The sequence below is a fragment of the Mustela nigripes genome, chromosome 11 (genome assembly GCF_022355385.1).
Source record: "Mustela nigripes isolate SB6536 chromosome 11, MUSNIG.SB6536, whole genome shotgun sequence".
In the NCBI taxonomy this organism is placed as follows: domain Eukaryota; kingdom Metazoa; phylum Chordata; class Mammalia; order Carnivora; family Mustelidae; genus Mustela; species Mustela nigripes.
The window spans coordinates 5801226-5823702 of NC_081567.1; the positions used below are offsets into that span (position 1 = coordinate 5801226).

Genomic DNA, 22477 nt, shown 5'->3' on the forward strand with positions numbered 1-22477 from the left:
GCAAGAGTCTAAGTTCTTTGGTTTTTCTACATGTTCGAATTGCAGTATGTCAACACCGTTTTAAGATTTGACTGGGTTTCGCTCTCAGAATGTTCGTATGAGCTCATACATCTAACAGCCTCTTGGGAGGAAACCACACAGAGAGTCTCATACCTGCTAGGAGTTGGGAGGAGCTATTTTCTTTCACACTGCCAAGTGCCTGCCTGCCTGGAGTTTACCACCTCCGCGCCCAGTCCCCCCGCATCGCTCGCTCACGCACACCACACCGACGTCGTCCCGACACTGGGACTTCGGACATTCAGACCCCGAGCTTTCCCTCTGCTGTAAAATGGGGATGATCACATCCGTCAGTCCTATCTTCCGGTGGTGGTGTGGGGACCAAAAGAAGTGATTGCTTGCACTTCGAAAACGAAAACCCATAAGGCAGAAGTGCCATTATGCGCAGGTTGTGATTTCAGAACAGAGCTTGCTCTGTGTGAAGACCTGGAAATTCTGTAGAAGGGAGCTCTACAGGAGAGGTGGGGTGACCCTGAGCCACGCTTTGTCATTTCTTCCCCAGCTCACTGTTTGGCCTTTGCTTTGGTAGAGGCTTTGGGGGAAGTATCACAGATGCCCCTGGGGTGTGGTCCCTCCTGACGAGTGTTTATCATCCCCGTTTTACTGTGCTTAGTGTGACGGGCCTCCTGTTGCACACGAGGCAGGGCAGTACATCAGGGAGTCTTCCCTTGTCTGGCCAGGGCGCTGGTCACGTGGGGTCTCTTTGAATTGCGGATTCCAAACCATGGGGACTGCCACTGAGAGCAAAACATTGGAACAAAGAGACATTGACCATGGAGCTCTTAGCACCTTAAAAAGTGCAGATATCTTGGCATTTCACAGTTTTCATACGCTTCAGTAGGAGTGTGTCAGCCTCATAGGCCTGGTTGACAAATACTTAGTACCATGGTCAGTTTATTTACATTAATGTCTAATTTTCAGGATAAATACTGGATGTTTTGAAGACTTTCTTTGTGCTAAGTTTTGAGGGCAGAAGGAATCTGTGCCCTCAGACCTTAGTGTATCGGGAAGACCCCATGATGTCACAGCAAAGCGGGGGAATCGTAACACTGTCCCCTCCTCCAGGAGGGGCTGGTGCAGGCAACCCAGCAGCTCACTTCCAACCCCCGGCCCTGTTCTTGAAAACAGACACAGCACAATCACGTCAGGTGTACACAGCTCCATCTCCTCCTCCATGGACAGATAAAATCTCAAGGCCAAGGGCAGTTACTTTCCTTGAGCCACAGCAGTAACCTGACATTGGTCAACTTGTGGCTTTTTACATGTTAACTCTTCGCTTCTGGTGGCTAGCCTTGCGAATGGAGCTAGACCATAGTAGGGTCTGTAGTAATGTTGGTATCTCTAGCTGGCAACGTTAATTGGCCTATTTTGTAATTTCTGGTTTTCTTCACTAGGAAATGAAAATTTGTTCAGCCATTATAAACCTTTTTCATCTGATCCCAGCTGCACCTCAAACTCTGGTCAAGCCTTTGTTAGAGGTGGTGATGAAAACAGAACGGGCTATGTTGATTGAGGTAATGGTCAAACTCGGGCTTACTTCTGATCCTTTCTCTTGTCTGCTGGCTTGTGATGTTTTCACGTTGTTATATTTTAGATGCATTACTCTAACAGCATGAAGATGTCTGATGTTAATATTTGCTTATGGCTGTAGCGCTCACCAGTCACAAGGGGGAGACATGCCTCCTCCTGCCATGGTAGGTCGGTAGACCGACGACGCCGCAAGCCCTGAGAAGATGCCGTTTCCCCTCGTGTTTTCTAGGCTGGCAGTCCCTTCAGAGAGCCTCTGATCAAGTTCTTGACACGGCACCCCTCGCAGACGGTAGAGCTGTTCATGATGGAAGCGACGCTGAATGACCCCCAGTGGAGCAGAATGTTCATGGTGGGCGCATGAGAAGCTGGAGTCGGGGGTCCCCGCAGACTTGTGTCAGCCGGTGTACTCTGAAATCTGAAATTCGTAGTTCACTGTTCAGTGGCTCGGCTTTATTTTTCTGTCATGTATCCGAGTGTTAGAAACATCGTTGTTGGGCATGCGGAAAGTTAGAGTGGAGGAATCCTTTAGGATTTTGGTGATGGTAACAAATGAATGAGCTGCTGAGGTTATGAGACCCCCATAATCACAAAGTATTATTACTGCTGAGAAGCAATTTTTTTTTTTTTTTTAAAGGGTGCTTATGGAGACTTTTTAGCCTGCCCGGAGAGATTTAGAAAGAACCTTAGAATTCAGAATATCTAAATCTTTTGTGAGTTTGAAATGGCTTGTTTAAAAACAAGCTTAAAATGGCTTATTTTGTTTCGTTTTCAGAGTTTCTTAAAACACAAAGATGCCAGACCTCTGCGAGACGTGCTGGCAGCTAACCCCAACAGGTTTATCACTTTGTTGGTGCCCGGCGGCACGCAGACTGCCGTGCGCCCCGGCTCACCCAGCACCAGCACCATGCGCCTGGACCTCCAGTTTCAGGCCATCAAGGTAGCCTCTCTTCCCTGAGCACCTGAAATCCTGAAAGTCTCGGCATGACACAGAGAGAACCCTGTCAGTTGCCTAACCCTGTCACTTCTTTGACAGATCATAAGTATTATAGTTAAGAATGACGACTCCTGGCTGGCCAATCAGCATTCTCTGGTGAGCCAGTTGAGACGCGTGTGGGTTAGCGAGACCTTCCAAGAAAGACACCGGAAGGAGAACATGGCTGCCACCAACTGGAAGGAGCCCAAGCTGCTGGCCTACTGTCTGCTGAATTACTGCAAGTGGGTGTATCTGTTTGCCTTCCCGTCGAGTGACTTGTTCTGTCCTGCAGGCGAAGGCAGAGCCTGCCTGGGAGTTCGGGCTGAGCTGTGGTTCACTGGCCACGTGTAGTCACGTTTGTTACAGAGAGCGAACTGGGACTTTGAGCTGTCCAAAGTCAACTTAGGGACACCTGGGAGACCTAGTGGTTTAAAGCCTCTGCCTTTGGCTCAGGTCATGATCCTAGGGTCCTGGGATCGAGCCCCGCATCGGGCTCTCTGCTCAGCAGGGAGCCTGCTCAACCCCCCTCTCTGCCTGCCTCTCTGCCTACTTGTGATCTCTTGTCTGTCAAATAAATAAATAAAATCTTAAATAAATAAATAAAAGGCAGCTCAAAGATCCTGCCTAGTCCTGAAGTGGGCCGGGACTTCATCTGTGCTCTCGCTTGACCCCGCAGAAGGAATTACGGCGATATAGAATTGCTGTTCCAGCTGCTCCGGGCCTTCACCGGTCGTTTTCTCTGCAACATGACGTTCTTGAAAGAGTATATGGAGGAAGAGATTCCCAAAAATTACAACATTTCTCAGAAACGTGCCCTGTTTTTTCGCTTTGTGGACTTCAATGACCCCAACTTTGGAGATGAACTGAAAGCCAAGGTGAGTCCCACTATTAGACGGTGGGAGCTGTGGGCATTGGGGCGCGTTTCCTAGGGAAGTGAGGGCCTGTTCATCTGCTGTGTCTCTAGTGACACTTACATAGCATCTGGACCGTTGCTGAGGAAAATGCCCTTGTTGAGAAGCATACGGCAGGTCCTCGTGAACCAGTGCTGAGAAGTGGTTTGTTAGTGTCCTTGTTTTTAAAAAATGACTTGTCGGACATGAGAAGAGTAGACAGACTGATGTCACATTTCCTCCTGTTTTACTCTCCCTTTCCAGCTGATTGCTTGAGTTAAAAGTCGGGATGATGAGTCATACCTGTGACTGAGCTCTAGCTTCCCGGGTGCAAAGTGACCCCCTGGTGGTCCAACCCACCTTCGTAAAGAAATAAAGAGCATGGCTTTGCTTTCCTCCTCCTTCATTTTAAAATTTTTTTGTAGGTTCTGCAGCATATCTTGAATCCTGCTTTCTTATACAGCTTTGAGAAGGGGGAAGGAGAGCAGCTCTTGGGACCTCCCAACCCAGAAGGCGATAACCCGGAAAGCATCACCAGTGTGTTTATAACCAAGGTGGCATCACTAATAATATGTTGGCATCAAAAGTAACTCAGCAGATGCGTGAATGAGACAGAGAGAACGTGTACATGTGTGTGTGTATGCATGTGTGATGGTTTGTTGAAATAAGTGTATTTCCCTAAGGTTCTTATTTTCCATGAGTGCGTTCATTTCTAGCAGAGCATTGTAGTTCTTACTGGTGCAGTTTTAAAGGCATCTTCACTTTAGAATAGACTGACTTTCCACACTAATAAGAGCCCTATGAGAAAAAGAACATATGTCAGTAAAAACTCAGATTATCAGTTATTTTGTAAAAACCCCTCTTGTTGGTCGACGTTTTTGAAGTACAGTTTTCATCTTTAGCTTTGCAAAAGAATCTACCAAAACCCAGTGGGAACATCAGATCTGGTTCCCCCTTCCTTCTCCCCCACCCCCCCAGGACCTTTTGTTGTCAAGTTCGCAAAACTGTTGCCTTGGCAGCCCGGTTGTCTAAAGTTACCTTAGGTGTTACAGTGTGCGTTTCTTACGGCTGCGTTTCCTGTTTGCACCAGAGGGGGCGTGTGTTTCCTTGAGAAATGCCCGTCCAGTGTTCCTGGGGGGGGGGGGGGGGGGGGGGGGGGGGACGGGGCGCGGCTATCCTTCGCAGGTCAGGCCTTTGAACTTTGCTGGCGGGCGCTGTGTCAGTTTTAGGTTGTGGAGCGTGTGGTTTACCCGTTGTTCGCTGGGATGCTGTGAGCCCTACGCATGCCTCGCAGCATGCCACAGCTGCCTGAACGCCCTTGGGAAGGACTCAGTTTGTCACCCGTCTGTCACTCTTCCGTCCTAGGATCCAGGTGGAGGGGACTGTTCCCATGGGCAGTTATTGGTCCTTACATAGTCTTTGTCCCATAAGACAGGCCTCTTTAAGGGGCGCCTGGGTGGCTCAGTGGGTTAAAGCCTCTGCCTTCAGCTCAGGTCATGATCCCAGGGTTCTGGGATCGAGCCCCGCATCCGGGCTCTCTGCTTAGCAAGGAGCCTGCTTCCCCCTCTCTCTCTGCCTGCCTTTCTGTCTACTTGTGATCTCTCTTCATCAAATAAATAAATACAATCTTTAAAAAAAAAAAAAAAAGGCCTCTTTTCTGCAGTTTTCACCCCACCTCTACCTTCTCTAGGAATTCGAGCTGAGCCCAGGGGATCTTTTCGAGTCCCCGTGGTGATATTTGCCTTATTCTGGGCAGCTCTGCCACCCTCTCTGGACTGTCTTTGGGGTCGGATGCTGCTGACGCGGCATAAGTGAGCTGGGATCTGAGTGTTGGAAGAGGACAGATGGCAGCAGGCAGGTGGCGGCCCCAGGGTGGGGGCATCAGTAAGCAGCCAGCCCAGGGAGAGGGGGGTTAGAGGACTAAAGGGACCCTGACGAAAGCACAGTTGTGGGGGGAGACTTCAGCCTTTCAGAGCTTTCTGGTAGACGGAAGGGGGTCAGGAAGCCCACTTGAAGGAGGATGCCAGCAGTGCACCAGATTCAGTAGAGACACGTGGGGTGTTGCTGGAGGTGTACTTTTGTTTTTATATTCATAAAATGTAGGAATCTGTCTGATACTTGATTACGTAGAAAACTGTAACAGTTTCTGTAGAGATTTGTTTTCTGGGTAGCATTTTCTGATCACCATACTCAAAAATCAGGACAAGATCATTAATAACTGACTAGGAAAAAAAATCCCAATTACTTGGAATTAAACTCCACCCTGAATCAGTTACCTTGTATCAAAGAGGAGGCCCTCCTTGTCCCCTCAGATACCTTCACCCCCTGCAGGGGGCGCCTGCCCTTCACCATTGACATAAATGCAGGGAGTTTCTAATCCATGCACGTGAAAGGGAAATTGATGTGACATCATCGCTTCCCTTGATGTTATATATGTTATATATATGTTATATATGTTATATGTTATATATGTTGTATATAACTTGATGTTATATATGCACGTATAGTGTGTGTGTGTGTGTGTGTGTGTGTGTGCGCGCGCGCGCTTGCGGTAAAAGCATAAGCTTGTTGTAGAACCCTTCGTAGGTCGCAGTGTTCAGGGCCAGAAGTGAGTTCTGTCCTTGCGTGCCCCGCAGGTGCTGGACCCTGAGAAGCAGGCGGACATGCTGGACTCCCTGAGGATTTACCTCCTGCAGTTCGCCACGCTGCTGGTGGAGCACGCCCCGCACCACATCCACGACAACAACAAGAACCGCAACAGCAAGCTGCGCCGCCTCATGACCTTCGCGTGGCCGTGCCTGCTCTCCAAGGCCTGCGTGGACCCGGCCTGCAAATACAGTGGCCACCTGCTGCTGGCGCACATCATTGCCAAGTTCGCCATACACAAGAAAATCGTCCTTCAGGTGCCGCGAGGCTCCCTCCTGGCTCACCCCCCACCCCTGGTTCCTCCCAACACCCCGTGGGCTTGTGCGCATGTGCATGCTGCCCTCCCCCCAACCATCGGGGCCTACTTTCCTGTTGTCTTTCCTGAAACAATTAAAAATGCTCCTTTCTGCCATCTCTACGCTCTTGGAGCTCTCCGTGACTGTGTCTCCTCCCTCCCCAGTTCCTGCTCTGCTCTCTGGTTCCTCAGCAGCCTTGCTGTTGAAACAACAAAATGTCTCCTTTGTTCACCTCATGTTCCTCTACACAGTGCATTCTGGCTTCCATTCTCTGGTCTGCTGAAACTCATCTGGAAGGGCCCAGTCCACTCCTTAGTTACAGACATGAGGCGCTTCAGAACCCTCAGGCTGTCTTGATGCTCTGTTGACGACGAGAGATCTTCCCTGAGTTCCTCAGTGGTTTAGGCCTTGATGCCAGGCGGCGCTGGATTTGAGTTTGTTTTTTGCTATCACAAATTCTTAGGACCCTGAGTGTGTCAATTACTGTCTCTTAAGAGTTAAAGGTGGTGATACACTTCAGCACTCGGTGTGTCCCATTAACATTTTATAAGTGATCGCCCTTTTTCTGTTCTGAGGTCACTTTTAAATGTTTTCCTCTGACTCCTTGTCTTGTGAGCTTCTGTGGTGGTAAATCCAAGACCTCGACAAAGCCCGTGGCCTCAGACATCACTTCCCACAGGCATGTGTCTGTGGCGCTGTCCGCCCAGCCAGAGAGCCAGATACCAGCCCTGACACACTCTAGTTCCCCCAGTATCTGGGCTTGGGTGAATCTTACTAATTTCCAACACCTCTCCTGTTCCCTCAACCCTCAGCACCTGTCCAGTAGTCTTTGTGTCCTATGACATTCTATACGTCAGGACGTCCCCTCTCACTTGCACTAGCCTAAGACTGCCTCCCACGGCAGCCCCTTTCGCTCCCTTTGCCACATGGCGGCGGGAAAGAAAGGGTCTCTGCTTCAGCTGACAGCCGTGGGTTACACGAGAGCAAGTTCCCTGCGGGGAGCTAGGTCTCACTCATCTTTGTGCACTGTACACTAGCCCAGCATTGGCTCAAAGTGAGGGCTCAATAGGAAGAGAATCAATGTGTTCATCACTCAAAAAACTTAATGAAGGAGGAAGCAACTGTGTTCTTTCCCAATAAGATAGCCCCAAGGAATTTTGTAAAAATCGTTTGGCAGAAATACCCTGCCTTGGTTCAGTGATTGGGTTTTTTCTTGTTTCTCTGAGTCTTCATTCTCATCCCACGTAAGAATCTCTTCCTTGTGTTAGGTATTTCACAGTCTGCTCAAGGCCCACGCGATGGAAGCCCGAGCAATTGTCAGACAAGCGATGGCCATACTGACCCCGGCGGTGCCTGCCAGGATGGAGGATGGGCACCAGATGCTGACCCACTGGACGAGGAAGATCATTGTGGAGGAGGGCCACACGGTCCCTCAGTTGGTTCACATTCTGCATCTGATTGTGCAACATTTCAAGGTGTGTAGAAAGAAGTGTAGTCGGGGCAGTGTGGCATGTTCAGGCATATGCTTTGACCTTTTGCTTCTCTTTAATTTCTGGGGTAATAAGGTGGCTATTCACCTTTTAGTAAAGTTACTTCTGGTCCGTTGATGGGTGTGTGTGTGTGTGTGCGTGCGCGTGCGCACACACGTGTTTATGTATGTGTGTGGTTTTGTCAACATGGAAATGGTTCTGGTGTAGAGACTGTGTCCCAGGTGTCTGCTTCTGTCTAGGACTGTGTTTTTCTATAAGGACACGGGTAGCTGTGAGTACCGATGACTTACTGCTTTGGGAGGTAGTCATTGTTAGCTCTCGGTTTTGGTAACTTGGCTTAAAGAGTTGTTTTGTGGCGTTGGTACCTCCTTCTCTAGAGCCAAATGCCCCACTTTGTTAGATTGATTCAAATGTAAATATTATCTGTAGATTTCTGGTAGAGGAGAAATTCCTTTATAGCCAGCTCTTTCAGAATCGGTGATTTATCTCTTGGTGTGGCTGAATGTCTGACATCAAGTCTGAAGTTTGGTACATGTTAGTAGTCTTGCCTACCTAAAGAGAATTCAGTGTTTCAACACTATTTTTTTTCTCCTTTTTTTTTTATGATTTTTTTATTCATTTGTGAGAGCGTACCTGCTTGTGAGCAGTGGGGAGGGACAGAGGGAAAGGAGAAGCAGACTCCCTGCTGAGCAGAGAGCGCCAAAGGGGCATCATGACCCGAGCAGAAGATGACACTTAACCGACTGAGATACCCAGGCACTCCTCTGTTTGACCATTCTTTGGAGATGATACTAAAGGGCTGAAATAGAGTGTTCTCTGGTGACTCAGCGAGGGGCTGGGGTGGAGGGGGTGCTGGTAAACGGCCACACGTCCGCAGGGGGATGAGAATTTCCTCGCTCGGCCATGGGTCAGTGGTCTTGAGCAGGAGTCCGCCTTAAGCGCATGTGTTCGTGCGTGTGTGTGTGTGTATGTTCGCACTATCTCGGGTTTTGGAGGCATGACGCGACCCCGTGCCCACAGGTGTACTACCCGGTGCGACACCACTTGGTGCAGCACATGGTCAGCGCCATGCAGAGGCTGGGCTTCACGCCCAGCGTCACCATCGAGCAGAGGAGGCTGGCCGTCGACCTGTCGGAGGTCGTCATCAAGTGGGAACTGCAGAGGATCAAGGACCAGCAGGTATGGCTACCAGACCTGTGTCGTCCCAGACGGCATTGCTTCTACTTCTCCCTAGAAATCAGTCAGTGAGGTCCCGTGTGTGTGTGTTTTTTTAAGCCGGATTCGGACATGGACCCGAATTCCAGTGGAGAAGGCGTCAACTCTGTCTCCTCCATTAAGAGAGGCCTGTCGGTGGATTCCGCCCAGGAGGTGAAACGCTTCAGGACGGCCACGGGAGCCATCAGTGCGGTGAGCGTGTGGGCATGCGCCCTGTGTGCTTGCTTTTTTATGGGGTCTTCCTCGAGGGGGTTTGTTCATTTATTCCACAAATTTTGAGCATGCCCAAGTATCCAGCACCATGCCTGAGACACACCTAGGAAAGGCTGCACTCAGCAGGTATCACCAGTGACACCAGCTTACCTGCTGTGTTTCCCCAGTCACCTGATGGCGTTTTCTTGACGCACGTTTAAAACCCTTAGAGTTTATTCCCCTTATACCCTAATACCCTTAGAGTTTCATTCCTTGCAGTGAGACACAGGGAGAAACACTATAGGGTAAGACAATTGACATTGAGAAGGTGCACCTGTGTTGTATTCAGTTTTTTAAATGATTGTCCCATTTTGTTGGAGGGCAGCCACCATGAGAGCCCTGGGGATGCTCGCTGTCCTCGCCCCTTGTTGAGGTGATGACTCTGTCCCTCACTGCCCCGGTGGAACTGTCCCTCCCCTCCCCATTCCTCCGGAGAACGTGGTCTCTGCATCTGTCTGTATCCGGGTTGGCCTCCCGGAACCACGTGAGGTGTTGTCCGTTTACGTGTCCGCCCATGGCAGTGGCAAGCCACTCTTCCTGGTTCACAGAGCAGAGCACCCACGGCTCTCTTAACCAGATTGAAGTCAGGGGAGCGTCCAGAACCGCGTCTGCCCCATGAGGGCTGCGTTCTGTGAGTGGCTGCGCAGGTCCGTGCCCTGCGTTGGGAATGCGTCGTTGAATCTGTTCTTCTTGCCTCTCATAGGTGTTCGGGAGGAGCCAGTCGCTGCCGGGAGCAGACTCCCTTCTTGCCAAGCCCATCGATAAGCAGCACACAGACACCGTGGTGAACTTCCTCATCCGCGTGGCTTGCCAGGTACGGTTTTCTGGATGCCTAATGCTCGGGCTTCTTGAAAACAAAGACTTCTTAGTAGATTCCAGACTGTTGTGTCTGATAGAAATGGACAAACCAAGGTCCGAGGCTAGCTCTTTTGTACCAGATTCCATTGATTTCATGATGTGCTAATATTTCTGAAACCTGCCTGTGTTTTATGAGTGATAAGATATTTTAAAACCATTTTTTTTCTTTCTGTGGTGATAATGGCACATTTTAAAACTGGGCATGTTATTTAACCTCCAAGGTACCTGTCTCATAAAGGTGCTGCTAGGATGATCCAACGTACATAAATTATATACGACATTTAGTGATTTCAGTGCCTTTACAACTGGTGTTTGTTATTCACATCAGTATGTATTTTCGTGGATTTGTTGGAAACCTATCTCTGAAACTTTATCTTTCCTTTTCAGAAAAACATCATAAGTGAAATTTTTCTAAGTAGTTTTTTTTTTTTTAAGAATCTGGGAATCTTCAGTTTGTGTAATTATTAAATGGAATATCAGGTCTCACCATACTGGTGAGGATTTCAGAGTACTGAGAAGAATCTGCTAAGTGATCGAACCAGTCCCTTCTTGGTGCTCTGGCAAGCTAGGCACAGCCTAGGAGGTCCATGGCGGGGAGCTCAGTCCCTGTTCTGGGGAGCTGCCTGCCCCTGATGCATACACCACACAAATGAGCGCACATCACCACTGACCTGGCACGCCCCCCCCCCCCCATCCCAGCCAGGGAGCAGGAGGGCCCCATTCGAGAGAGTCCCCGAAGCACAGGAGGCCCCGTGGAGTCAGGCGGGAGATTTGGTGGCTGGGGGTGGGGTGGGGGAGGGGAAGCTGGGCTGCGCGGGTGACACGGAAGATGAATACAGTGAGAGGGGGCCTTGAATCTGAGTGCATTTCCAGGTCAATGACAACACCAACACCGCCGGGTCTCCTGGGGAGGTGCTGTCTCGCCGGTGCGTGACTCTCCTGAAGACCGCCCTGCGACCAGACATGTGGTCCAAGTCTGAGCTCAAACTGCAGTGGTTCGACAAGCTGTTGATGAGTGTGGTGGGTGCCTGTGTCTGTCCCTTGCTCCTGGGCTGTTGAACCTCCAACCCTCTGTTCCCTCAGCCAGTCATGGCCGCTAAGGAGAAGGAGGGAGTTTCACTCCCTGGAAAAAATTTTAAAACATCAGTTTGAGCTCCCAGCCCCAAGGAAGGAGCTTTGGAAACATCATAGTTCTCTTGCCTCTTGAGATCTCATTTCTTAAACTGACCTCCTGGCTGGATCGGGATAAACCATTTCAGTTGATTTATGTGTCAACCTCTAAAACAAATGTGAGTTTTTAAAGGGGAAATGCAGTTTGTTGTTGAGCACTGTAAAGTCAGGTAGCAAAGAAATCAGCTCCTAGAACTAATTAGGTGGGTTTTTTATTTGGTTTGTTTCTGTAAAAACCATGATCCTGTCATTTCTGGCAGCTGCAGACCCATTTTAAACCTTTGTTATTTTACATTGCCAAGACTGACCTAATTGCCTCAGTTGTTTTGAAAGATTCTCCGTGCTATGAAAACCATGCGTTCACAGGCTGCCTTTGTGCAGTACATGCTTCAATTCTAACTTATGTAACACTTCTGGATTTTCTGCCGATTTCTTTCTTCTTTTTCAAAGGTCAAATTACTTTCCTCTCATGCAGTCACGGTTGAGTCAAGTTCAGCCATTAGCGGATGGCTCTGCCACGTGATAGGCTAACGTTTTCATGACGTGGTGTGCTGAGCTCATAGCAGCTTTCCACATTGTTCCCATAGTGAATGGGAGATTTTATCTCAGCCCACCATGTCTGCATCTGTATGTGCAAACCACAGAAACAGAAGTTGGAAGGAACAACCGTGCACTCAGTTTTCTGTTGTTACTAATGCTAGCATCTTCTGTTAGATTGATTTCATGATCCGCCATCTTGAAGATACTTCCTTTTGAAAGGATATTTGTGTTTTAAGTAAAAAAAGATGAGAGAAGTGAAATTCAGTGATTGCTTTTTTAGACCAATTTTAGGGATTTTCTTTCTTTCTTTTCTTTTTTTTTTTTTAAAGATTTTATTTATTTATTTGACAGAGAGAAATTACAAGTACACTGAGAGGCAGGCAGAGAGAGAGAGAAGGAAGCAGGCTCCCTGCTGAGCAGAGAGCCCGATGCGGGACTCGATCCCAGGACCCTGAGATCATGACCCGAGCCGAAGGCAGCGGCTTAACCCACTGAGCCACCCAGGCGCCCCCAATTTTAGGGATTTTCAATTTTTTTTTTTCCCAAGATTTTATTTTTAAGTAACCACTCCACCCGGCATGGGGCTTGAACTCACAACCCTTGAGAGTCACATGCGCTACGGACTGAGCCAGCCAGGCGCCCCGATTCTCACTCTTTAATATCGAGTATTAGTGTTTTTCGTGAGCTTTTAAAAGGATGTTTAATTTTTCAGTTTTGCCTGATTTGTGTTTCTGTAATGGACTGGACCAGAGGAGTGATGCCGTCTGTGTGTGACCTGTGTTCTCCATTCCAGGAGCAGCCTAATCAAGTCAACTACGGGAATATTTGCACGGGGCTGGAAGTGCTGAGTTTCTTGCTCACTGTCCTCCAGTCTCCAGCCATCCTCAGCAGCTTCAAACCACTGCAGCGGGGCGTCGCCGCGTGCATGACGTGCGGGAACACCAAGGTCCTGCGAGCGGTCCACAGCCTCCTCTCCCGCCTAATGAGCATTTTCCCGACGGAGCCAAGTAGGTGACCCCTGCCCTGCTGCCTGAGTGGACGGGAGGGCACGGAGCCTGTCACTTGAGGGTCTCCTCCTCTGGTTCCCGTAGAGAGCGTTTTATTGTCCCTCTCTCTGCTTTCAGCGTTTCTTTCTTTTCTTCTTTTTTTTTTTTAGAGTTTATCTATTTAACAGAGATCACAAGTAGGCAGAGAGGCAGGCAGAGAAAGAGGGGGAAGCAGGCTCCCCACTGAGCAGAGAGCCCGATGCAGGACTTGATCCCAGGACCCTGAGATCATGACCTGAGTGGAAGGCAGAGGCTTAACCCACTGAGCCACCCAGGCGCCCCCAGCGTTTCTTTAAAAAGAGTGGGCATAAGCAGTCATGACGTAGTATTTTCTGTCTTGCTTTGGAAATGCTGTTTCTCATCAGCCGAACGTGACATTTCCTTAAGGCAGTAAAGGGGAGCTGGGTTATCGTGTTCGGTCAGCTGTCGAGCAGCTGCCAGGATCAGGTTTTGGCCTATCATAAATAGGCATCTCTCGAGTGTGTTCCAGTAAGGCTTGGGGAGAGAAGACGTCACTTACCTTGGTCAAGTCAGAAGCAGCCCAGAGAAGCACGCGTCCTGCGGCAGGAGAGACTGGCCCGGGCCAGTTGCTCCAGTTCCTAAGATAACTAAAGCTCAGTGTCTGGTGTGAGGAAGGTCTACCTCCTGGAGCCCGGACGGGCCCAAGAACCCAAACCACAGGACCCACGTTCGCGCTTCTGTTTCAGGCACTTCCAGCGTGGCCTCCAAGTACGAAGAGTTGGAGTGCCTCTACGCGGCCGTCGGGAAAGTCATCTACGAGGGACTCACCAACTACGAGAAGGCCACCAACGCGAACCCCTCCCAGCTCTTTGGTGAGTGTGTGTCTGCCCCGGTGTTTCTGGCAGCCGTTCCATTTGTGCTCTCTGTGCTCTCTGTCCGAGCTTTCCTTCTGGGAAAGGCTCGGGATGTTGGGAGGAGCTATGAGCTGACGTGTGCTGAGGGTGTCTGTGTGTGGCCTGGTGCACATGGGGGAGAACACCCTCCGCCTGACTGGTCGGTGTCTGTGCTTCCTAAGTCCCTCCCACCTCAGCCTCAGCTGCGGGGTTGGACTGGGGGGAATCGTCTCACATCACGTGGATCCTGTTTTCACGTGGTTCTGCCTCGAACACGAGATGCTGCCAAAGCCGTGTGCACATGTAGACAGTTGCTACCTTTCATTGTGTGTCATCTGTTAGTAAACCACTCACAAGACAAGAACTGTCCCTGTCCGCTTGGTGAGGCTCTGGCTGCCCCAGGTGAAATGAAAATTGGTTTCTCGGGTAATCGGGGCAGCTGGACGACTTCGGTCTCCAGAGAGACCCAGAAGTCTAGTTTTTGTGAAACTCCTATCTCCGAGGAGGATTAGACTTTGGGGGTCGCAACTGAAAAAATTTTTTAAGCTTATTCATTGTATAAAATTTTGTTAAGTACCAAGGAAAGGGAACTAAAAGTTATCTCTCTACTTGGTAACAATTACTCTTAACATCTGGACACGTGTGTCTTTTTTCTAGATACAAGGACATAAATATACATATAGGTAGCCTTTGTTATGCAAACACTTATATTTGAATTTGCAAAGTGAATACATTAGTTTTCCAAACTCTTACTATTTGCTGTCTGAAATTCAGGAGCCAGATCAATGTAGTTGAAATTGATTCCTTAACTGTTCAAGCTGGCTATTCCTATTCTAGAACCAGATGGGTGAATACTTCTGTGACTTTGTTAAAAGTGGGATCATAGAGTAGATCCACTCTGCAGCCTGGCTTCCAGAGCATAAGCGTCTTATTAGTTCTCCATAAACGTCTTGTTAGTTCTCCAGAGGACTCTCTTTGAGCAGAGCTGACGACCGTTGGCCCTGTCTCCCTCCTTTGAGCAGGCCAGGGGCAGCTCTGGGGCTGGTGCCTGGACAGTTGATCACACCATTCCCTTCCCTGTCCTCAACCCAGGACTCAGTTATGGACCTGTCCTCACAAGTGTCAGAGGTGACCTGTTGTAGAATCAGACGGATCATAACATTCAGTCTTTACTGAGAAATTGTCCAAATCTGTGGTGATGGCACCTATAAATGACAAATTAGTACCCTTTTATGATGTATAATGGGAACCTTGACTATAAACTTTAAGGTGTAGATCAGGGTCAGGATGTTCATAAACATGTCAGCTAGAAAAGGAAACCTCTTTTTCCCACATACTCCATGTTCGTGCTCTCATGTCAATTTTCCTCATTTTTATTGATCTTAGTTTTACAGAACAGGTACAAATTGAATTCTATAATATTTATCATGTCCAGGTAGTCATATTTTTTTTTTCAAGGATTTTCTTTTTTCCTTCCTACCCCTCCCTATCCCAAGCATGTCATGGGACTAAACACTTAGGATACTTCGCTATAACCTAAAGATAAAATCCAAGCTGTGGGTATGAATGTTGTTGCCATCAAAGCACGAAGTTGGCTCTCATGCCTGGTGTTGGTCCTGAATTAAGAATTTACAAAAGCTTAGAATATTGACATTTGGGGGCTCATCCATAATTTTGTCAGAAAGAGCACATTTTTGTTTAGCGCATTTTAAAATGTTTTAAGTAGCACTTTTTTATTGTTCCTTTTAAAAAAGCTTTTCTCAAAAAAATAACCCAAAAAACAACCAACCAGCAGATTTCTGCCTTTTAGGGACCCTTATGATCCTCAAGTCCGCTTGCAGCAACAACCCGAGCTACATAGACAGGCTCATCTCGGTCTTCATGCGCTCCCTGCAGAAGATGGTCCGCGAGCACCTGAGCCCTCAGGCGGCGTCGGGCAGCACAGACGCAACCTCAGGTGACAGCCAGCGTCCCTAGGGGTCTTCTCAGACTTCGTGTAACACCCCAACTGAACTCTGACCCGAACACGAATTCCTGTTGCGTTTCCACAGTCCCTTGTCTGTTTACTCTTGATAGAGAGGGTCTGAGCATTTCACGTAAAACCCAAGTGAGACTCGTTTTCAAAACAAATTACTTTCCAAATCGGTGAATGTGGGGATGAAGGGATTTTAAGTGGTTTCACATTCACGGGAAACATTCACCACTAAATAAGGACGGTCTCGGGGTTTTTGCTGTGAAACTGCGTAATCAGAGCTGTCATGCCTGACGCAGAGTGAAGTCGCAGGTTCTGGGCCTGAGCACGGGGCCCCAGGAACCCAAGTGATACATCGGCACGGGCAGGAGCTGTGCTAGGCTCCGCTGTTAGAGGCAGCTCGGGACGGAAGTGCTGGGAATGCGGCTTCGGGACTGGCTGGGTCTGGGTGGCCCATGCTGGTCCGTCCGCTCCATTGTCCCCGTGCCTGTGCAGAGGCTCTTAGGAGGCCACCCTCACGGGCCAGAGTAGCGGGGAAGTGGTGAGGCAGCACCTTAAATCCCAGAGCTCTCATTGGAGAAAATTGGGGGGGGGGGCAGGGGGGATGGGCAAACCCTGACATGCCACGAAATGCAGAGTGGTCGCCTGTGGGTGCACATGTGTGGATTGTTAGGGTGATTCTCTCCGCGTGAACAGGAACCGGTGAGCTGGTGATGCTGAGTCTGGAGCTGGTGAAGACGCGCTTGGCCGTCATGAGCATGGAGATGAGGAAGAACTTCATTCAGGCCATCCTGACCTCCCTAATTGAAAAATCCCCAGATGCCAAGATCCTACGGGCTGTGGTGAAAATCGTGGAAGAGTGGGTTAAAAACAATTCCCCGATGGCGGCCAATCAGGTGAGCAGCCAGAGGGCTATGCCCCGGCCAGGCCCCCCACCTCAGACAGAGAGACAAAGACATTGAGAGAGAGAGAGAGAGAGAGAGAGAGAGAGTGTGTGTGTGTGTGTGTGTGTGTGTGTTTCAAGCACAGGTTTCTCATCTCTTCTCCAGAAAGTTTTCCAGCAAACGTTTTCTCCCCTTTGTTGGCCTTGACAGTATTTTTCCTTAAGATGAGTTTTTGTCACTGTGCTTTTTGCAGATTTTACGTAGAAGCTTGAAATAAGTAGTCACTTCTCTTAATGTAGTTTTACTTGCATTAAAATGTTAACTGTGAACCTTACTTCTTAGTCTTTGTATGGGTAAAGTTAAGCCCCCCAAAATTAATAGTGAGGGACTGTTACTGAATTTAGAAGGATGCTTGCAAATGTCTAATTTGTTTAATTCAGTTGCTTTCTCTTCAAAGTGAACTGTAGCCTCTGGAAAGTTAGATCCGCAGCTGTCTTGATTTTAATGATTTGCAGATAGTCAGACCCAGGATCTTTCTGTTTAAAAACAAAGATTTACTGACGGAGTTGTAGGAGCTTAAGAGAGAATAGAGCAGATGGCTAGAATACTTTTGAATCTGTCTTTTCTCAAGCAGATGTAATTGACCATTTCTTTAAAAAAAAAAAAAAAAAAACCCAATTCATACAGACACCTACGCTCCGGGAGAAGTCTATTTTGCTCGTGAAAATGATGGCCTACATAGAAAAGCGCTTTCCAGAAGACCTCGAGTTAAATGCCCAGTTTTTAGACCTCGTGAACTATGTCTACAGGTAATGACCGCGATAAACCAAATTCTGCACGTGTGTGTCCACAGTGTGTCCTTTGACTAACTGATGTGGCATTTAATTTTCTCATGATGGCTGAAGCTTGACTGTGCGTGTATGTACTAAATCTGTCACACGTTAGGTGCGCCATTAGCACACCCTCTGCTCAAGTGTTCCGTGGGCCTGGGGGGGCGGTCCTCGTGATCCGCCCTTGGCTCTGGTGTGGGGTTGCGGAACGTCAGCGCTGGCTGGTTCTCTGCCTGTTTGCTTGCGGCCTGCGGGGGCTCCCTCTTCACCCCGTTTTCCTCCTTCTGTTTCAGGGACGAGACGCTGTCGGGCAGTGAGCTGACCGCAAAACTCGAGCCGGCTTTCCTCTCCGGGCTGCGCTGTGCCCAGCCTCTGATCAGGGCAAAGTTTTTTGAGGTTTTCGACAACTCTATGAAACGTCGGGTGTACGAGCGCCTGCTTTACGTGACCTGTTCACAGAATTGGGAAGCCATGGGGAACCACTTTTGGATTAAGCAGTGCATTGAGGTAGGACGGGCTTAGCTTGGCATCTGTGGCCCGAGCACCAAAACCAGGGTAGGGAGAGGGTTAGCACTGTCTGAGAGGAACTGGAAACCTCCACCTTAACCTGCTCTCATCTCTTCTAGGAAGAAAAAAAGACTTAAAACTGTGTTTTCAGCTCAAGGGGTTTTTTTAGGGGTGATTTTAAGTTCTTAGAAAGTTGAATAGTGTTCCATAGTTTATAGCTAAAAGACTCCTTTTTCCTCATCTTTAAAAATTGTAAATTCTGTCTACAGAATTCTGTCCTTCAGGATGTGATTTACTGTGATTGTCTGGTCCCGTCGTTCTTAGAGCTGGAAGTTAGGGCAGCCTGACAGAGCCATGGGCTTTGCTCTCTCTGTGATGAGTGCCGGTGACCCAGGCCTGTGTAAGCCTGTCAGACCATTCCAGTGGCTGGTCAGATGTCCACGACAGTGATGACAGGACAGTAGTGAGCCTTCCTGGGTTCTTGTTTGCTTGTGATTGAAATCCACGGTCTTTCGTTGGCACCGGGCCGTCCAGCTTCTCGTGCATTATCAGTGCTGGCGGATGGTCCTGGTCTCCTGGTGCAGGACAGGTGGAACCAGCAGGTCACTGTGTCACTTTGTCCAGTGAGACTGAAGCTTGTGAAGTTCTCTTCGGGAAAGGGACCTCGTATACCAGGCAACAGGGAGGACTTGCTAACATGTTTGTGTTGGTGCCGCGTGTGCGTTCCACAGCGCTGTGTACAGCACGTGCTGGGGACTTGGCAAAGGGCCGCACGGTGAGCGGTTCCTGATGGATGCATCGTTGTTTCAAGAGAACTTTTAGTTGCTGTTAGGTGCCAGGCCCTGGGTCAGGTCGTAGAGACACAGATGGAAACGACCTTGAGCGCGGTAGGTATGCTGGAGCGGACGGAGAAAGGACAGGTCATGGGGCACCCGCTGGGGATCTGCCATTCCTTCCCTTGTTTGTTCTGCGTGTCTGGTCCGTCACTGCGTGTTACCAGTCAGGGCCACCCGCCTGCTTCTCACCCTTTTTTCTTCCTCCTCCTTCTCGTGGCCACCATCACTGCTTACAAGGGTGAGAGGAACAGTTGGCTCAGTGTCCCCACTTTCCTGCCTACCCACCAGTCTTGTTATTGTGGCAAAATTGTCCTCAGTAAAGCAGATCATGTCCCTCCTTGCCTTGGTACCGGCACAAACCCCAGCTTGCGGGATATGGTCTTTCTGGCTCCCACGTGACCAGACCCTTGCGCCTCTGTCCAGCCCTGTGTTGGCCCCCCCTCCCTCCTTCCTTAGTCTCAGCCCCGCAGGCCTCTCGTGTCCCAGACGTGCCACGTTCCTGACACCCAGGCTGACACTGGGCACCCTTGATGCTGTCTGTCTTCTGGGTTTGTTACCACAGTGAGTGTGTGTCGTCTTGGTTTGGTTGGGGGCCTGTTTTGTTTTTTACTCTGTGTCTGTTGTTGTGTTGGTGTTGGTCTTGTCCTTCCCTCGGACCCTTCAGCTCCACCAGGGCAGGGACGCCTTCCTACAAAGTTGACATACGAATCCAGGGCCTCACAGAGCACCAGTGGGTGCTCAGTAAATATCTGCCCCTAAAATGCACGAGTGCCAGGCCGAGGGGCAGCCAGACCGAGGGGCAGAAGCGAAGTGCCAAAGCATTTCGGGACCTGGGGCAGAGTTATGAAAGTGCTGGCTGGGGGTGGTGGGGGGACTGTTACATTACAGAAGAGCTCGTGAGCTCTGCTCAGGAGCCTGCACTGTCCCCTCGGGGCCGTGGGAAGCCTCGGGGGGCTGGGGGGTGCAGCACAGGGAGAAGAGCACTCAGGTCGCCTGTGGGTGAGGAGGAAGGTTTGAGAAGAGAAGGTTGATGTGTCAGGAACTTAGTCCAGGCAGGAGTCGATGGCAGGAGAAGTCCGGCTGGTAGGGGAGAAAGATCCTGAGCTTACGTTTTGAGTCAGAGGCCCTGATACGGGTGTCTGGAAGGGAGGTTCAGGCTCCATCTAAGCTAGGGAGAAGCACACAGCCGAGCTGTGGGCTAGGAGTCCTCCGCACGTGCGCTCCATTCGAGAGGACTAGGCCTTCACCGTGGGTCCCTGCACCCCAAATGCCAGGCGAATGTCCTAGGTTTTTCCTCTTTGTCTCTCTCAACCCTCTTCAGCTGCTCCTGGCGGTGTGTGAGAAGGGTGCTCCCATTGGCACCAGCTGCCAGGGCGCGATGCTCCCGTCCATCACCAACGTCATCAACCTGGCCGACAGCCACGACCGAGCGGCCTTCGCCATGGTCACGCATGTCAAGCAGGAGCCTCGGGAGCGAGAGAACAGCGAGTCGAAAGAGGAGGTAATGCCGCTGATAGCGTGGGGCCTCCTTTTCACAGCAGAATCCCTGTTTCTGTTGGCGAATTTTCTGTCAGCCTTAGATTTTGGGGTTAGGTTCTGTCTCTAACCTCGGAGTTCTGAACGTGGTACCTGCATCAGTCAGATTTTTCTTCCTTTTTTATCGAGGTACAGTTGATAAAAATTACGTTAGACTCGGGTGTCCAACGTAATGATTCTCTGTTTATTCGTATATATTACTAAACAGTCACCATGATAAGTCTAGTTAACATCTGTTATCACACAGTTACGGAAATTATTTTTTATAATGAGAACGTCTGCTCTATCTCTTAGCAACTTACAGATGTGCAGTACAGTGTTATTAAGTGTAGTCACCATGCTGGACGTGGCCTCCCCAGGACTGACTGATTTTATAACTGGAAGTTTGTATCCATTCTGCTCATTCCTGATCCCTCTGGCAAGCACAGGTCTGCTCTGTAGGAGATTTTTGTGCCTGTAAGATTCCACATACTAGTAAGATCATATGGTATTTGTGTTTGTCTCACTTCACTCAGCAAAATGCCCTCAAGATCCATTCACGTTGTTGGAAATGGCAAGATTTCATTCTTTTTTCTGGCTGAATAGTACTCCATTGTATGTAGCCACACGACGTCTTCATTGTCCATCCATCCGTTGAGGGACACTTAGGTTGAATTGATAAGCATCTCATGTTGCTGTTTAATTTTGACCTTGTCATGAATTAGTTCTGCTTAGTATTGGATGTTCTGGTGTTGGCGATGTTTCTCGCCAAGTGAAGGGTAGCCCATGTTGTATTAGCACTACCCTGAGGAGGAGGAATGCCCACTGTGGCACTAGCAGGTTCCACTGGCAGCCTGCTGCAGACCTCCCGAATCTCCACCTGGTCCCAGCAGGGGCAGCCCTGGAGCCCAGAGCTGGCCCTCAGGGCTCATGTCCCCATCTTGATGGCCCTCGGCACTCCGAGAGGAGTGGCTGCCGCTGCTCCAGGCATAGATCTTTAAACTCGGTCTCCTTTAGGTGGTCGGCTCTTAGAAGCTCAGTCTCTTCCTGGAGTGTTGGGTTTTAGAAGCAGCTGCCCTGGGGCACCTGGAAGGCCCAGTTGGTCAAGAGTTCGACTCCTGGTCTCGGCTCAGATCCTGATCTCAGGGTCGTAAGACTGACCTGCATCAGGCCCCCACGTCAGGCCCCACACTCAACGGGGAGTCTCCTCCCCCGCCCTTTTGCACCCCACTCCTACTGAGCAGGTGCACCTGCACACTCTCTCTTCCTCTCTAAAAGAAATAAAATCTTAAAAAGCAGAGCAGCTAGTTTTGAAGGAGGAGGCACCCTCTTTGCTTTAAAAGGAATAGTTTGATCCCTCTCCTGGATGTGGAATATCTACTCGTTTTATTAATAAATAAGAATTAGATGGGGCACCTGGGTGGCTCAGTGGGTTAAGCCTCTGCCTTTGGCTCAGGTCATGATCTCAGAGTCCTGGGATCGAGCCCTGCATCAGGCTCTCTGCTCAGCAGGGAGCCTGCTTCCCCACTCTTTCTCTGCCTGCCTCTCTGCCTACTTGTGATCTTTCTCTCCGTCAAATAAATAAAATCTTTTAAAAAGAGAGAGAATTAGAATTTTCTTCTCTGTTGCTAAACACTAGATCATGTAGTGATAATCGTTTCCTTCCGTCATTCTGTGTGAACAAATTACCAACTTGGATGTGACTCGTCTGCTTTTTCATGGGCATATCCCAAATGGTCAGTAATTTGGCTTGGAGGCTGGTTCGATGACAGGATTTTGGCTGTGACTTCTCAGAAGCTTCCCACAGAAATAAGGTTTGTTACTTTCTGGGAATGGGTCCTATAAACCACTGTGCCAGCAAGTTCCACACCGTGGCCCTGACAGTATTCTTACTCTGGACGAGCAAGGCAGCCAGGCAGCCCTCCTGCACAGAGGAATGGCAGGCTCTGATTCCTTAGAATCTTCTACAGTCTTTCTTATTATTGCTGCTTGAAGTTCGTGCTTTCATTCTGCTTCCCACAATCTGAACAGGAGAACAAAACCGTGACCTTTTCATAGTGTTTTTGGTTTTTTTCTTTTTCTTTTCCATAGCGTCACTTAAAGAGAGATCTGGTCC

The 22477-nt window shown here is 49.3% G+C and overlaps 1 protein-coding gene across 12 annotated transcripts in view; it reads left to right on the top strand.

The window, feature by feature from the left end:
- TRRAP (transformation/transcription domain associated protein) overlaps positions 1-22477 on the top strand; it is a 113392-nt gene that overhangs the window by 52781 nt on the left and 38134 nt on the right. For all 12 annotated transcript variants that reach the window (XM_059414414.1, XM_059414421.1, XM_059414422.1 and 9 more), the window contains 19 exons: positions 1452-1571; positions 1817-1936; positions 2360-2524; positions 2621-2802; positions 3237-3435; positions 3876-4004; positions 6087-6353; positions 7661-7867; positions 8903-9061; positions 9158-9289; positions 10053-10163; positions 11081-11227; positions 12711-12924; positions 13671-13796; positions 15628-15774; positions 16486-16685; positions 17361-17482; positions 17797-18010; positions 20168-20347. In XM_059414414.1, the coding sequence (XP_059270397.1) occupies positions 1452-1571; positions 1817-1936; positions 2360-2524; positions 2621-2802; positions 3237-3435; positions 3876-4004; positions 6087-6353; positions 7661-7867; positions 8903-9061; positions 9158-9289; positions 10053-10163; positions 11081-11227; positions 12711-12924; positions 13671-13796; positions 15628-15774; positions 16486-16685; positions 17361-17482; positions 17797-18010; positions 20168-20347 (3141 nt within the window). The remainder of the gene's footprint in view (positions 1-1451; positions 1572-1816; positions 1937-2359; positions 2525-2620; positions 2803-3236; positions 3436-3875; positions 4005-6086; positions 6354-7660; positions 7868-8902; positions 9062-9157; positions 9290-10052; positions 10164-11080; positions 11228-12710; positions 12925-13670; positions 13797-15627; positions 15775-16485; positions 16686-17360; positions 17483-17796; positions 18011-20167; positions 20348-22477) is intronic.